The sequence below is a fragment of the Lutra lutra genome, chromosome 16 (assembly GCF_902655055.1).
Source record: "Lutra lutra chromosome 16, mLutLut1.2, whole genome shotgun sequence".
Taxonomy (NCBI): domain Eukaryota; kingdom Metazoa; phylum Chordata; class Mammalia; order Carnivora; family Mustelidae; genus Lutra; species Lutra lutra.
In genome coordinates this window covers 44523549-44539987 of record NC_062293.1, presented here as the reverse complement: position 1 = coordinate 44539987, position 16439 = coordinate 44523549, and the positions used below count along the sequence as shown (strand labels likewise).

The 16439-nt window shown below is 53.3% G+C and overlaps 1 protein-coding gene across 4 annotated transcripts in view; it reads right to left on the bottom strand.

Annotated features, from left to right (window-relative positions):
* The window catches only part of ABR (ABR activator of RhoGEF and GTPase), a 179336-nt gene that overhangs the window by 133039 nt on the left and 29858 nt on the right, over positions 1-16439 (bottom strand). The window contains exon 1 of one of the 4 annotated variants that reach the window (XM_047707798.1): positions 36-161. The exons of the other annotated variants lie outside the window; for them this stretch is intronic. Coding sequence (XP_047563754.1) covers positions 36-96 — 61 coding nt within the window. The 5' untranslated portion in view covers positions 97-161. Of the gene's footprint in view, positions 1-35; positions 162-16439 lie in introns of those variants that run through there. 4 annotated transcript variants of the gene reach the window in all.

Below are 16439 nucleotides of genomic sequence, written 5' to 3'. Positions count from 1 at the left end.
CCCGCCTGGCCTACCCGGCCCGAGAGCACACATACTGCTATAGAGGGTGTCGATCCAGGAGAGACGCGGCAGGCCCCGGTGGCTGAGCGGCTCCATGCCCGCGGCTCGGCGCGGCGGCGGCGGCGGCGGCGGCGACGGCGGCTCGGTCAGATCGGAAACCCGACCCTCATCGCACAACAAAGGAGGGAGGGCGCGGGCGGCGGGCGGGCCGGTCGGCGGGGAGCCGGGAGGGGCGGCCAGCCCGGGAGGCCGAAGTTGCCGGGCGCGGGGTGGAGGCGGGGGGAGGCAGGGAAACAGGTAGCAGAGAGGAGCGAGGAGGAGCTGCGGGAAGAGGAGGGGAGGGCGGGCGAGCGCGGGCGAGCGCCCCCGGGAGCCCTTCCGGCCACTGCGGGCCCGGCAAGCCCCGCTGCGGATCCCCGAGCGGCGGCCCCGCAGCCCGCCCGCAGACTAGCAACTTCCCCCGGGCTGCGCGGCGGCCAGGGACGGGGGGCGGGGGCCGCGACCAATCGGCGCTAGGCTCCCGCGCCCCCTCCCCCGCCGCAGCACGCCTCCAGACCCGGTCGGGGGTGTGGGGAGCAGCCCCAGTCCCCTCGGACTGCCAGGCGAGAGGGGCTCCAGTGGATGACGGAGGAGTGGTCCCGCGGGGGCGGGGGGGGGGGGTCTCCGGGCTGCGGCGCAGGCCCAGGCGCCTCTTCCTCCCCTCGCTGGGCTCAGCCGAATTCTGGCAGCCCGCAGACTAAAGTGCCGCGGGGAGACCTATGGGCCCCGCAGGGGTGACATCACCTGCCACCCCAGGATCTCTAAGCGCAGTTTCTGGGGCTGGTGCGGCCCTCAGGCCCCTCCCCTAGGCAAGCCTGGGGGGGGCGGCGCGGACCGGGTTAAGGAAAGCCTTGGCCGCCGGGACACTCCTTCCAAACCTTAATTACCTCATCTGTTTAAACACCCTTGACCTAAACGCCGGCCGTTCTGCCCAACACACCAGAGGGCAGCGGCTGGAGAAAGGCAGGGGGCTGGGGGGTCGACGAGGGTCAGTGGAGGACACACTGGAGACAGGAGAGACTCCAGGGTCTTCACTGGGTTCCCCAGGAGACTTCCTCGGGGACCTACAGTTGCAGCCCAGGAGGCATACCTTGCATGCATAATCACATACAAGTTGAGAGAAGTCTGGAGGCAAGGTGGCTCTGTGAATAGAACCTTTAGAAATGAAATTCCTGGTAAGATCTCCCAAGAGCAGTGAAGAGTCTGTTGAGGGGACTTTATGCCCATCTCCCGGGACCCAAAGCAACTTTTCTGCAGATTTGGTCCTGTAGGCCTCCTCTGGCCAAAGGACTCTGAAGGGCTGGGGAGGGAGGGGAAGGAAGGGAGGGTGGGCAAGAGCAGGGGGCACTGAAGCTCCTCTCCTGAACCCAAGAGAAGGGAAGCAGAAGGCTCCATGGGACTCAGCTCTCCTTGGACCCACCCAAATGGCGGCAGGGCTCCGCATCCTTCCAAACAACCACAGATCAGTTCTTCTTGAGGGGAGGAGCAGACCCTCACCCACAATGCTGAAAGGAAGCCTGCAACCAGCCCCAGCTGGGGTAGAGGCCTCCAACTCACAGCAGGTGAGGTGAGCCCCCGGTAGGTGCAGGGGGGAGGGCATGGAAAGCCTTCACAGGTGGCTACAGTGGGTGTTTTTCCACTGTGAGGTAACACTGGCTCCTCCCCACATTCACTCAGCTCGCCCCCAACTCAACTCGCCTGGCTCAGACTCTGACTCTGTCTCTTGAGGCCCCTCCCTGCTCAGCTGTCACCCTCCCACCATCCCTGACTTGCACACAAGACTGGGAGGACCAAGCAGGCACCTGGAGCTTGGCAGAGGGGGGGTGGTATGCATCTCCAATGAGATGCTCCAGAAATAGAGCCGGGATGGGAGAGGAAGCAAATGGGCTCTCAGAGGAACCAGAGGGAGGATGGTGAGGGCGGAGGAGCAGAGAGGGGCCCAGAGTCTCTCTTCCCACGTGGGACTCTCAGAAGGCACGGAACCCAGAAGAAAGGTGGCAACAGGAGCGCAGCCCCGGGAGGCAGCAGCATGCCCCCCTCCCCAATAACAACCAGCACCACCAAGGCAGCCTGGGCTCTTTCTGTATGCTGCAGGGATTATCCTGATGGCCACATCCGGGCACTCACTGTCAGGAGGCCGGAGATGTATGTTTCTGCGTGAGACACATACATTTGCATACATTTTACATTTTTATCTACAAAGGCTTGAACATGCTATTTTCAGCATTTTCAAGCTAAAATGTTACAGTTGCTCTCCTTAGCATTGCCACAGTTTGCTTTTTTTACCCCCCCTACATTCTGTCCAATCCCATCCTGGACCTCCCACTCCAGAACACAATATAGGGTACAGGGAGAGAATAGTCTTGGAGGCAGTAAGGAGGAACGCTTGTAGTAATTAACGGAGATCGTCTGCTGAGCACCTGACTTGGACCCCAGTGCTTTGCTTACAGGATCATCTCACTGCGAACCTCACTGCCATCTCAGCTCCCTGAATTTTCTAGATGAGAAAACGGAGGCACTGAGTAGCCCTCCCAGCCCTCCTCAATCCCCACACACTTGTCTCTCGCACACACGTCCCAGGAAAGGGCAGTTACTTCAAGATGCCCTTGAAGCCATTTCTGGTGGCTTTCAGTAGATCGGTTAACACCACACAGCCGGACTCTAATCTTGGCTGGGAGACAAGTGTATGGGCCTTTGAGCACCAGGGTGATTCGAGACTGGAAAAGAAGCCTCCCGATTCCTGGCACCGAGGTTGGGGAGGAGTTTGGGGAGACCCAATACCACACTCGACATTCGAGGAAGGAAGGAGTTAAGGAATCATTCTCCTCTGCATTTTGCCAAAGGTTAAGTGCTCTGCCAGCAACCCCAATCTGTCGAGCAAGGGAGGGGCTCTCCTGTGGACAGACTGCCCTGATTACGCGAAGTGTAGATCTGCCTTCGAACCCCAAGGCACTGAATCAGCACCCAACACACTTCATCCTCCAAGCCCACACGAACCATTCTCTATCCAGGTTTTTGGGTGAAATTCTCCACCGTCGCCAGCCCTCCCTAAGCCTGTGCACGAGGCTGCTCTCAGCTCCCTACTGGCCTTGCTGACCACCTGCTCCTGCCCTACCACCCATGCACATAGTGGGGATTGAAGGGTCGGCTGCCTTGCCTGTAGCACTGGGCGGTGGATGAGAGGTTGAATGGTAAGGAGATGTATCCCATTCTGAAGGTCAGCGGCCTTGCCCTTAATTCACAGGTGTGCTGCTCACTGCCTTCCCAGCAACCGACTCTCAATTCTACCAGCCACTTAGCCAGATGGAAAAAGGGTAACTGTGCTTTAAACCAAAACTCGGTGCTACCGCTTTTCTTCCCTCCTCACTTAGCAACCCAGCTCCACTGTGCACAAGAGGAAGGCCGGAAGTCTCTGCGTCCTTGATCACCCGGAGGTCACTGCTGGTGAAAAGGATGTCCATGCACCTTTCCCCATGCTGAGGCTGGCAGGGGGCACCAGTGTGCATAGGCTGGAGGTACAGGAGAGGGTGGAGGGCCTCTGCATTCCAATTAAAAAACAAAAACAAAAACCGGACTATGATAGCCAAAAAAACAAGACTTTGTACCGTTCCTGCCAGATCTGCTCTTTAAAAGCTGGAACTGCATTTTTCCTCCCTACTGGGGTATCCAAAGCACTCCACCCAGTAAATGACTGAGGCTCAGGCAGACTCTAAAGCAGCCATAACCACATTGTGCCCCAGACCAGACTCTCTGCCCTAAGCCCGACAGACGGGCTTCTAACATTATAGGTTGAATATGTAAAATGAATGACTGCTGACGTTTGCCCAGTGCTTGTTGGGTGTGGGACACTGCTCTATGGGGTTCACGTAGATTATCTCCCTTAATCCTTATAATAAGCTAACAAGATAGGTACTGCTCTTCTCTCCCGTTCCCTAGAAGTAGACAGGCTACGTATCGGCCAGCTAGCAGCTGGTGACACTTAGAAATGAACTGAGATGTGTACAGTCTCTGTATTGGGCTGTGATGAGTGAACAAATTAATGAACAGAATGAAGCTAAACTCGGAGAAAGACATTGAAGCCATAGTAGGAATGCAAGGCAGTGTAATTCCAGAAACCCTACCCACACACCCAACCACCCCCCCACCCCTGCCCACAAGCCCACCAATGATTAAGCAAAAGGAGAACTGGTTCTCCATGCCACATCTACCACAACAGGGCCAATGACCCTGGACACAATCTGGATGCAATCACTCCAGTGACCATCTCCTGAACTCCAGTATCCACTAACCCCACAGCTTCTATGCCTTGGGCCAGTCTCTAGTCTTCCCCAGCTCAGTTTTCAAATCTCTGGGTGGGTGCCCTCATAGATCAGGCAGACAACTTCCAGGCTTCCTACCTGCCTTCACAGACCATAAACTCTGCTTCCTAGCAGACCCTGAGGGGCTGTTTCTGGCTCCTGGCTTCATTTCCTTTACCTTGGTCCAGTAAAGTGGCACTGTTCCAAGGCTCACTTCACTGCCACCTTGGGCCTCGAAAGCAGGAAATCCTTAGGCGTCTGCTGGGTCATCACCTCTCAGGGACCCAGGCTTGGCCAGACAGTTCTATCCTTTGTCCTCTCCCTACCTGTCTCTTCTCAGCCACTCTTTCCAGAGACAGTGAGATCTATAGACAGCACAGATGAACTCAAAGCCTTCCCCAATTATTTATTTCTCCATCAAAGTTTGTATCAGCTTGAGTCATAAATAATCTGCAGCCTTGGCAAGATGTAAACCAGAGAACTGCATTCACGCCCTTGTCGCCTCCCTCAGCATGGTGGCCGGGGAGAGGCAGAGTGCCATCCCAGTCTCTGTAGCTGGGAAGCTCTCGGCGTGGCCCCACACAGTTCCCAGAGGCTCTAGTGAAGCCTAGCTCCCCCAGGGCCAGCGGCCACAGTGAGCCTAGCTTCCTGGGCTGAGTAGCTGCCTCAGATTATATTGGGTAAGCTGCAATTTCAGGAGGGTCTCATGCCAAGCCCCTAAAGTGGCCCTCATCCAACTTGGCTCAGATTGTACCCCCCAGAGGTCAATGTGAGAGGCTTCCTGGAGAGCGGATCAGAGGGCTCAACAGTAGGGGGTGGAGCCCCCTTCCTAATTTACTCACCACGGCATCCCCATCAGCGTTTGGAAAGAGGCCAGGAGAAGAGACGGAAGGATTCTCTAAGACCCCCAAACCCAGAGACAAAGTTCAGCGGTTCCAAGCTTCCCAGGTCCAAGAGTGCAGCAGTGGTGTGCCCGCCCTGGGGTCAGAGCTCCCAGGCCAGCCCCCTGCCCTCCTGTGGCCGCCGCTCCCCTGCAGCTGGCTGTGAGTCTTGTTCTTGCAGCCAGACTTCTGCAGATGCACCCCAGCCCTGTGCTCCTCTGCCAGGAGCTGTGACGCCACCAGCCGGAGCTGGCCCAGTCCCTGTCAGGCCCAGGAATGGTCGCAGGGGCTCAGGATAGGCTGTCAAGGAGACTGGCTCCAAGAGCTGGCAGCTCAGCATTCAAGAAGGCAATGACAAAGGAGCCTCAGAGCCTAGGCGGTGGTGCTTGTCATCAGTGGTCTTGTTTTGGGGTGAACCAGACAAGTTTGCGGTGTGCGGCCGTGTCTCTTTAAGGAGCAGGCCTCTTTAAGGCAAGTTCCCTCCGCAGTCACTCCAGCCACCAGCAGTCCTGCGGAGGACTGCGCTGGGTTGGGGAGGGGGGGTGGCGGCTGGACCGAGGGGGAGGTGTCTCCCGAGTGCCATCTGGTGGCCCAACAGAGCAGCAACTCACCCACCAGAAGCGGTCCTGCCAACCTTGGCCACAATCCAACAGAGAAGGCTGGGAAATGCCTGAGCTAAAATCTCAGCTTTGCCCACCAGATTCTGCATGGAGCTGCAGGCGACCATTGTGAGTGACCAGGCTAGGGAAGGCAGGAGGGACTCCCTGTGGGGTCAGGAGACATCAGGAGCCCCCATGAGTAGCCTGGGAAGAAATGACCATCCCCCTAAACAAAAGGGTCTCTAAAAGATTCTCAAATGGGGGGATTTTTCCAGTGTCCCAGGCCACCAGCTTCAGACCTAAAGCACAGCTGTGCATACCCTGTGTCCATAAACATGGGAACTGTGGTTCTCCATCAGGGAAAGGGGTAATTGGTACCAGCTCCCAGGAAGTGTTTGCAAATGTATAGGAGCATCTTATTTATGTATTATTTTTGTAGGAGCATTTTAAAGCCGGAGATGTTAAAGTGTCTTGCAAAATGCAGAACCGTCCCTAAGTGTCAACAGCGGTGACTTGGTTGGGCAGAAATAAGGAGGGTTCTTTGGCATGCTCACTCCCCCTGTTCTTTTCCCCGGCATTCTGCCTTTGATGTCCTCCCTAAATTTCATCTTTATAATCTTAGAGGTAGAGAAAGGAAGCGGTCTGCCCCAGGCCACCTGCACAAGGGATGCCCCTACCCAGACGCTAGGTACACACCTGTACGCAGCTTGCACTGGGCAGTCACGGCCCTTGGAAGGGGGAGGCAGCAGCCAGTTGGAGGGCCTATAGCAGACCCTTGGGAATAGCAGACAGTGTCTGAGAAGATCACAGAAGACCAGTCACCTCCTTCCCCAAAGGGACCACCCCGCTATCCTTCCCCCATGGATGAGTCAACCTAGCGCTGGCTTTCTTTCCTGGAACTGACCCAGGGCACCCGTCTTTTACATAAGACATCATTTTCAGGTTCTAGTCATGAAACCTTGTGACACCTAATTTCCCCCTTCCCCAAGCTCACCGCACTCTGTCCTGGGCCAGACAGCGCAGTCTCAGGAACCCAGTCTGGTGTCAGCAGCTGATGCAGGAAACCAACACATGTGACAGGTCTTCTAATGAAGGGTGAGTAGAAAAGAATGAAATTTTGGCTGTGGTGGCCAAAGAAAGCCACACAATGGTCACATCTGACGGGAGTCTGTTGGTTTGAGCAGTCCCAGGCCCACAAGGCTGACATCATCACAAGATGGTCCAGCTGGAGGAAAGATTTTCCCAGCATCCCACAGCAACTAGAGCACTACCCACTGTTCTCAGAATAAAGACCCACATCCTTTTGGTGGCAGACGAGGCCCTGTGGCCTGGCTCCTTACTTCCTTTCAGCCTCATCCGGCACAGTCTCCTTTCTCTCTCTTGCGCTTTCAGAACTTTTGCCCAGAATGTTATTTTCAGCTAAAATGCCTGGACATCTCTTCATCTTCCCTCCATCCTTAACTTGAATATCACCTCTGCTAAGAAGTCTTCCCTAACCACCAGACCACCAGTTTGTTTGTTTGTTTGTTTGTTTAAGATTTTACTTACTTATTTGACAGAGAGAGACACAGTGAGAGAGGGAACACAAGGAAGGAGGGGGAGTGGGAGAGAGAGAAGCAAGCTTCCCGCTGAGCAGGGAGCCCGATGTGGGCCTTGATCTCAGGACTAGCCCGATGTGGGGCTCGACCCCAGGACCCTAGGATTATGACCTGAGCCGAAGGCAGACACTTAACAACTGAGCCACCCAGGTGCCCCTACTCAGTGCTTGTGTAAACTCTTCAATGCCTGTCTCTCCTGCTAGACTGAGCCCCCCAAGAGGATTCAAACCATACTCTCTTGTTCCCCACTGTAACCCCAGCACCTTAAAACAGTGGTTTCAGTGGATGAATGAATGAATGGCTAAACCTGTTCCTGGTCACAAAGGCCCTGGAATGAGGGAGTATAGACGTTTCAGCCAGCCCAGGTCGTCCAGCTGGAAAACAACTGTCTGGGCTGATTGGGATGTCGGATGAGATGGAGGGGTCATGCTCTCTGGACAGACTCAGGGCAAACAACAGGATCCTAGAATCATATTTGGGGCAAGAGGATTGCTGCTCTAATTAATTCCTAACTGTTCACATGAAATCCCAACTAAAAACTCCCCAAAGCACAGGGCTCCCTTGCCAAGCAGTCAGCATTTAGTGCTGTACTCCTTTTTACCCAATCAGACTCCAATATGGAAATGGAATAAAAACCAGGAAATGGTTCAGCCCACTAAGGGAACTGTGGTCTCAATTCTCAGAGTCCTTCTCCTGGGCTGGTCCCAAATTTGCAATTACATTTGTAATTGTAGTGGAAGCAAATTGTAGTGCTCCTCTGGGAAAAAGCAGTCCCTGGGTGCGCACCTGTCCGGTCTCTCCTCCTGTGCTGTGGCAGGGGACAGAAGTTGAGAGTCTGAGAAATAAGACGCTACTGGCCTGCAGCGAAGCCAAACTCCCCAGTCCCTGGGGCTGTCCGCTGAAGCTGTCACTCACTGGGTTCCAGACTCTGGTGTGCCTCCAACCAGAGAGATGGGAAATCCTGCTTTCAGCTCAGGGAGGGGAGAAGTACATGGAGACTGATTGTGGGCACCCTGTCTCTTCCCAGGACCTAGCTTGAGAGGGTCTGCAGGCTGCGTCACAGAGAGACAGACAGACAGGGCTTGGTAGACCCTGTGGCTGCTGCTTGCCCTGAACCATGGTGACCCCTGGTCAGGCCAGACAGCCCAGGCAGTGTGCCTGACTCACCCAGTCTGCTGGGCACCTGCAAAAAAGTAAGGCAGGCCTTGGGTCTATGTTGGTCCAGGAAAGTCACCCTACGCTCCTAGGGTCAGTACACCAGATGGTTAGTCCTCTAGAGCTACCTGCTAGCTTCTTCCTTGGAAGAAGCCTAGGAAGGATGTTCTGGCATAGTTAGTCGTCCCAGGGTTCTTCTCTCCCCTGAAATGATGGGACCTGGTGGGAGGAGGTAGTAGTTGCCAATGATGGGCAGGGGAATAATAATAAAGGGGATAGCAATAAACACTTACACTTATTCCGGGGCTCGGCTGATCTAAGGACTCTGCATGTCTTAAATCACTCAATTATCAAAGTATCCCTGACTGCCCCAGAATTTATGTCTTTGCCCCTCAATACTCCCCTGACTCCCCAACACACTAAACTGAGCACACCACGAGTCTAGGCCCTGGCTCTGCCACTAACTTGCTGTGTGACCTTGAGGAACCTCTTTTCACTCTCTGGACCTTGGTTTCCTTACCTTGACATGCAGGGATGAAAGGCATCATGCCTATGATTCCTTGAGAGACAGATGACCAGGAAATGGTTTATAAGGGAGGGGAAAAACTTTCTCCTTTCCCACCCCTCAGTTCCCCAGTATTTCAGGAAGTCCCGTGGGTTTCAAGGGCTAGAAAAGTTATTCATTAGCCCATCGAATATTCCCTGAGCTCTATGTAAGACTGGGTTCCTCTACCCAGGATACCTGTGATAGTGGCTTTAAGACATGTCTAGAAGTCCCCAAGAGGCAAGGCAGTGTCTGGCAGGTCCAGAGAGCAGTGTGGACAGTACGTTGTGGAGGGGAAGAAGGGGTCACCACTTCTGATGACTAAATCCTTCTTGGAGGAAGTGTCATTTGAACCAGGGCCTGGAAGGACAGCTCGTATTTCAATGGGAAAAATAGTGGGGTGGGGTAACAGGGCATGGGGTGGGGGGGCAAGCATAAGCAATTATGCAGAAATGCGGGTGAAGAGGGGAACCAGAATGGATGCCTGGAAGAGAAGGTTCTCTGGGGATCTGGGGGAGAATACAGGCAGCTGCTAAGATACTGTGTGGCCTCAGCATGAATTCAGGGACACGACAGAATTTGCAGCTTTTCTCAGGCCTGTTGTTATAAAGAAGGAACACCTCTTGCCTTCAACACCAACAACAAAAGTTTGGGACTCACGTCCTGTCCCTGTGAGTCTGTGGGCAGAGGCACCCATTACTGAAGACCCTCAGTCAGTGTGTCTCTGGGTTCCCCAATATTCACGTTCCAGGCACTGTATTAGGCACGCTACTTTCACCCTTTTTTCTTTCCAGGCTATTAAGGTGTGACTGACAAGTAACACTGGGTGAGTTTAAGGCGTCCAATATGATGATTTGCTGTCTGTATTATGAAAGGTGAGAAAACTGAGGTGTTCGCTCTACATCCAGCCCATCCGAATGTTCACGTCTCCATTGCCCTGGCCCTAAGTACACTCGGAACGTGTGTACACAAAATCTTTTGTGTTTTGAGCAAAGCTAGAGGCCCTGGGGGCAGACGGCATCACATGGTGAGGTATGAGAGATGCACGTTCCTAAGGAAGGACCCTTTCCACAGAACCTCAAAGGGTAAAGGCTCTGAGGAATTTCTGGGCTGGCGGGTTTGTCCCTCTGCCTCCTGAGCCCTCAGAAGTCTCACACTCTAGAAATCTCCTTAGATTCTTAGCCATGACTCAGATGAAACCTGGTTCCTCGCCCTGACACCCAACCCCCTCTTATGGCCCAAAGCCTTCTAGATAAGTCATTGCCCAATCCCTTACATGCCCCACTGAGGTTTTTTTCCAGGTTCCTATTTCTATCTGATTATGCAAGTTTCTTTCCTCCAGGAAGCTGCATGCTCATCACATGAGGGTAGCCACAGGTCACCAGCAAATGGGACAAGGGTGCTGGAAGGGCCCCTTTCCTGGACCCAGAGCAGTGCGTGGTTGTTCTCCACTTCTCCCCAAGGGCCTGGGACAACCGGAGGGAGACCAGTGCAGCCCCAGGTAAGATCATGACTTGGTTTTCTGTTTCACCAGAGAGCAGTCCCCAGGGGTGGCCACCACACCCAGGCTCTATGCCAGGCAGCCTCAATAGAAGACAGTAGCCACCACTCCATATGGGTGAGGAACGACATGGTGCCTCCCCTTAACAGCAGGGACCTCCTCTGGCCCTCAGATCCCTGGCTCTTGGGGCAAATGTACGCTACGGACTGTTGGAGCAGACCCATGCTAGAAGCTGCTGAGATCAGAGCCTTTGCTGTCCCTGGTTGGCCAGAGCCTCCACACTGGGGGTTCAGTTTTCAGGAGGCCCTTAGGGAAGCTGAGCTGGGGTTTTGTTTTGTTTTGTTTCTGGAGGTAAAAGGACTGCTTTTATAAAAGAAATCCCATCTGCCTCCCACCACGACTAACCACAGATGAGGAAGCAGTCAGAGAGAAGCCCAGGCCCCTGCAGCCCCCAGTTTCCTGCTGTTCTCTCTCAGAGGCCACACATGGAGCTGCGCACGCAAGCAGGCCACATTTCCTTCCAGGCCTACGAGGAACCTTGACTTCCTACAAAGACCACTACTGCCAACATCAGTACACGCGCGGGCGCGTCTGTCCACAGCAGTACTTCAACGATTTCAAAAGGAAGAGGTCTGTCTGGCCAAGGAGAACAGGGCTGGAGACACCAACAGAAGCTGACTTCCCAGCTGGCCTGCCCGATCCTGCAAGCACAGGTGCCTGAGTCCACCATCGATGCTCTACCTCCCGTGAAGACCCTAGTTCTCGGGGAGCTGGTGAAGGTGCGGAAGCTTTGCTCAGATGTGGTCATGGTCACAGACACTTGGGCAAACAAGTTCTTTCTAGGTCTGCAAGAGGCAGGGAAGAATGGGGGAACGTGAACCGTGGCCAGGTCCTGCCTGGAACACCCATGCGGCTGGCTCAGAAGCCACACTGCAATTAGCACCTATCCTTTGCTCACTTGTAGGCATCCCACATGTCAACGGAAGGCTGTGTAGCAGGTGTGAAGCATATAGGCTGGTTTTTTTTTTTTTAAGATTTATTTATTTACTTGAGAGAATGAGAACAAGTGGTTTGGGAGGGGCAGAGGAAGAGGGAGAGAGAAACTCAAGCAGTCTCGGCACTGAGTACGGAGCCCCATGCGGGGCTTGATCTCACAACCCTAAGGTCAGACCCGAGCCGAAACCAAGAGTGGGAAGCTTTCACTGTCTGTGCTACCCAGATGGCCCTAGCTGTTTTTTTTTTTTTTTTAAACTAGTGAGTTTTTACCGTTTTTTTTTCTCCTGTTCTAAAAGTAATAAAGTCACAAACACATTCTTTGACAATAAAAGAGTAAAATGGGCATTAGCATTTTCCAGCTTTTTTGGGTATGGCTACAGCCAGGGTCTTTGCATAGTTACAATCAAAGCAGCTCTCCAGACTGTGCTCAGAATTTCTCAGCCACTCATCTATGGCCAGTCCAGCTTTCATTCTCTCTTGTGTCCAGCAAGGCAAGCTTTACCTAGGTGAACTATAACCTCACTTGGCTCAGGGCCACCTTAGCCCGAAATACAAAGATGAGCTCCCCCCCGCCGCAAGGGTGGGGGGACTCTAGTTCATCATCCACCTTTGGTCCCAGTACAAGTGACATGGCTCTGATTCCTGGGGGAGGGAGGAACAACACCCGCTTGTCAGCACTGCCCAGGAATACTGCCCAGGAATACTGGCGACAAAGTCTCATCCGTAGCGTCCTCAGTAGAATCAGAACTGCTTCTGACAGGGCCTGGGGACTCTTCCTTCCTTGGGGCTGGGCCACAGCTTTGGGATTAGAAGGAAGTCTGGGGATTGGCTGCATTAGCTATTAGTGACATCAGCCCTTTAGCAATGGAAACTGAGGGGGAGTGGAGGGAGATGCAGGAGAATGGTAGGAAAAAAGTGGGGTTTGAATTCACCACCCAAACCCCAACCTGTGATAGGGGCAAAGTAAGCTGGGTTTGTTCTAGCAATCTCAGGAGAACAGGAGAGAGATGTGCTTATCAACCTTTTTCCACATCATGCCACAGGCAGGAAATACCCATGTCTACACCGCTTGCTGGGACAAGCAGACCAAGAGTCTGAAACATCAGCATTTCCTCACACTTTCAACACATTTCTAGAACACTGATTGGGATGCTCTGGGAGAGGGAATGGGAAGAAATGGCCCTTCTACTTTCAACCAACCTCCCGAGTAGCCACAGGCTTTCCTAAGACTTTTCCTAAGACTCCCTCTAAGGCAGCGATCCTGGCCCCCACAGCCGATGAAAGGAAGCAGTGCCCAGGTGAATTCCCCTGTACACTCCAGGGGACTGAGGCATGCTTCCCAGGACACCCTATCTGTTGAGCATGGCTGCTGATAAAACAGAACTGATAGCCAAGAGGAGAATGCCAGAACTTAGGTTTGCCAATCTTGTCAAAAGGCTCCTGTTTCCTGGCTCGGGAGTTTGTAGGCCTGCCGGCCAAAGCAAAAACTGATAATTACTTGAGAAAAGCAGACCCAAGCAGGAGTGACTCTTCTCTAGGCTGGGTTAGCCCATCCCCCCATCCCAGGTGCAGGGGAGGGCGGGGACACCTGCTATTTCCCCTGGGCACTGCTGCTGAAAGCTCGGGCCCCCTGCAGGCTGCAGCATCCCCCAGAGCCGCTCATGTCATCAAGAGCTTCATGGGGCCAGTTTCTGGGCCGCTGCTACTCCGGATGCGCCATTCAATGGTCAGGATGTGGGTTCCAGAGACAGAACAGACCTGGGTTTGAGCCCTGGTGTCCTTAATTCAATCTTACCGGGCCTCAGGTTCTTTCGTTGTAAAATGAGGATAGTCATGGTAACTGCCTTATCTGAGACGGCTGACATAGGAGAACAGATGTGAAGACAGCGGGCCCGGTGCCGGCTCCGTCTACAAACTCAGCACCGTTAGCTATCACCATTATGCTGCTTGAGCTTTGCACATGCGTGCACACACACACACACACACACACACAGAATACACCTCTCCCCCACCCCCAAGATTACAGCAAACCTTGTAAAGAGATACTGTGAGATGTGCTGAGGTTACCGAGGCCAAACCACACCCTTTTTTTCTGTGGGTGTCTCATCTTCATTGTGGAGTTAACTCATTAGCATTTTGTAAAGAGTCAAAGCAGCCGGATTCCCTCTTCAGAAGTGCAGCTGCTAGAGCTAGAAGAGGAAGATCCGTCTAGAAAAATGTAATCCCTTCGCTGTAAGTCAAGGCTGTCAGGCTTGAGAGAGCCAGGGGCTTCCAGATCGGTAAAGGTCCTTCAAAGACCTCCAAAACAATGGAAGCTGAAAAATTCAGTTTAGAATAGGATACACTTTCTTGACAAAGAGAATTTTCTCCAGGACACCAAGTAGACGGCCCTTCTTGGGCAAAAGGGAAATAGGTCTGAAGTAGCTAAGTGTGTTAAAAAAAAAAAAAAAAGTAAGATATGTGGGTAATTTTATGTGAGAATTGTAAACCTTGAGGGGGGCCTGGGTGGCTCAGTCGTTAAAGCATCTGCCTTTGGTTCAGGTCATGACCCCAGGGTCCTAGGATGGAGTCCTACGTTGGGGCTCCCAGCTCAGCCAAGAGTCTGCTTCTCCCTGCTCCTGTGTGTTTTCTCTCTCTCTCTCAAATACATAAATGAAATCTTAAAAAATTTTTTTTGTATATCTTGGATTATCCAGAGTAAACACTATACCAGAATGTTGAACTAAGAAAAAAAATTTCTTAGAAATTAATATATACCAATATACACACACACACACACACACACACACACAAATGATGAGGCCACACTTATGGGCATTTCCCCGGGAGACAAAGAGCCCAATGTACCAACCCTTTTCTGAAGGACCTCCGGCTATGATGTACCGATTAGGGTGTGTAACACCCTCTTCATGTCTCACATATTAGCCCTTGGTAAATGTTGCATGAAATTTGATGATCCCGCTAGGAAAGGGAAGATGATTCATAATCATCCATTCCTAATCCACAGACCCTTGATGAAAGCCTGCTAGGTTTAGGGTTTGAAACATGGGCTGGGAACAGTTGGTTTGAAGACAAATGGTCCTCTCATTTAAACGAGAAGGTTCCAGACGCCTGCAGAGACGGTAAATTCAGTTCTTCCTTGAGCCCTTCTAGTTCCTCCATTAGTCTGTGTGGAGCGGGTCTCGGTGAGGGCCCCGTGGGTGGGGTTTCTGACCGTAACGGGGGCTCCCCCTGACAACTCCCGGGGGGCGGGGCTGGAAGCTCCGGCTCTCCTGACCCTGCGCTGCGGTATTTAAATGTGAAATGCAGCACCGAGGCTAAACCTCGCAGACAACCAGAGTTGCCTTCACCTGCACGCATGATTAATCCAACATCACAGAAGTCCCGTGATGGCCCGCTGCTCCAGGACCCCGGCGGGGGAGGCAGCCTCGGTTTCTGAGGTTTACGCAGTTATTGAGATGCAAATGTATTCTGGGCCTGGGGCCTCGTTTATTTTCCCTCGCACGCGGAAGGCAGATGCGTGCAGATGCCAAAACCCTCCGGGATCTGCCTACACCCTTGGCACCTTGCGGGGTGAAGGAAGGCCCAGACTCTGCCTGCCGCGGTGGGAAGGAACCCGCCAGGGGGTGTGGCATTCGTGGGGGTCTCGCCGCGCCGCAAACAACGAGCCGCAAACTGCGGGCATTCCAGCAGGCCCTGGCTGTAGCGGGAAGGGCTAGCTCCGACTTTTTTTTTTTTTTTTAAAGATTTTTTATTTATTTATTTGACAGAGATCACAAGCAGTCAGAGAGGCAGGCAGAGAGAGAGGAGGAAGCCGGCTCCCCGCTGAGCAGAGAGCCGGATGTGGGGCTCGATCCCAGGACTCTGAGATCATGACCTGAGCCGAAGGCAGCGGCTTAACCCACTGAGCCACCCAGGCGCCCCCCCCTTTTTTTTTAAATAATTTTTAAAGATATTTGTTATTTATTTGACAGAGAGAGAGAGAGAGAGAGGTCACAAGTAGGTAGAGAGGCAAGCAGAGAGAGAGGAGGAAGCAGGCTCCCTGCTGAGCAGAGAGCCCGATGCGGGACTCCATCCCAGGACTCTGGGATCATGACCTGAGCTGAAGGCAGAGGCTTTAACCCACTGAGCCACCCAGGTGCCCCTAGCTCCAATCTTTTATTCAGACTTTAAAACAAACAAATAGATCAAAGAGTTTCCGTTTCCTGGCCTCGGTGTCAGATCCACTGGGGAAATCCCTGGAGCAGAGGAGGAATGAGCAAGAAAACAGGCGCACCTGTCCCAGGCGCCAGGCCAACCTAATTCCTCTTGGCATCTCCCCCAGCTCATTCCAGCTGGAGGTGCTGTCAGGCTCTCTGGGATATGCCCCAGGGACACTTGGGGGAACTGTGAGAGTCCCTAGCACCTGAAAACCTTTCTTGGAAGCTCTTCAACGATGTCTTTACACAGGCCTTAAAACGTCCTAGCAAAATGGAAGATTTGAAATCCAGATGAGGGTCACCTGAAATTCTTTTTTTTTTTTTTTAAAGATTTTATTTACTTATTCGACAGACAGAGATCACAAGTAGGCAGAGAGACAGGCAGGGAGAGAGGAGGAAGCAGGATCGCTGCTGAGCAGAGAGGCCGATGCGGGGCTCGATCCCAGGACCCTGGGATCATGACCTGAGCCGAAGGCAGAGGCTTAACCCACTGAGCCACCCAGGCACCCCTGGTCACCTGAAATTCCATTAGGAAAGGAAGGGCTTGTTGCTCCCTCCGGTCTCCAAAAGGACAATGGCTCAAGGAGAATGTAGCAGAGTGGGAGACCCCAGGGTCCCTTAGACTCCTT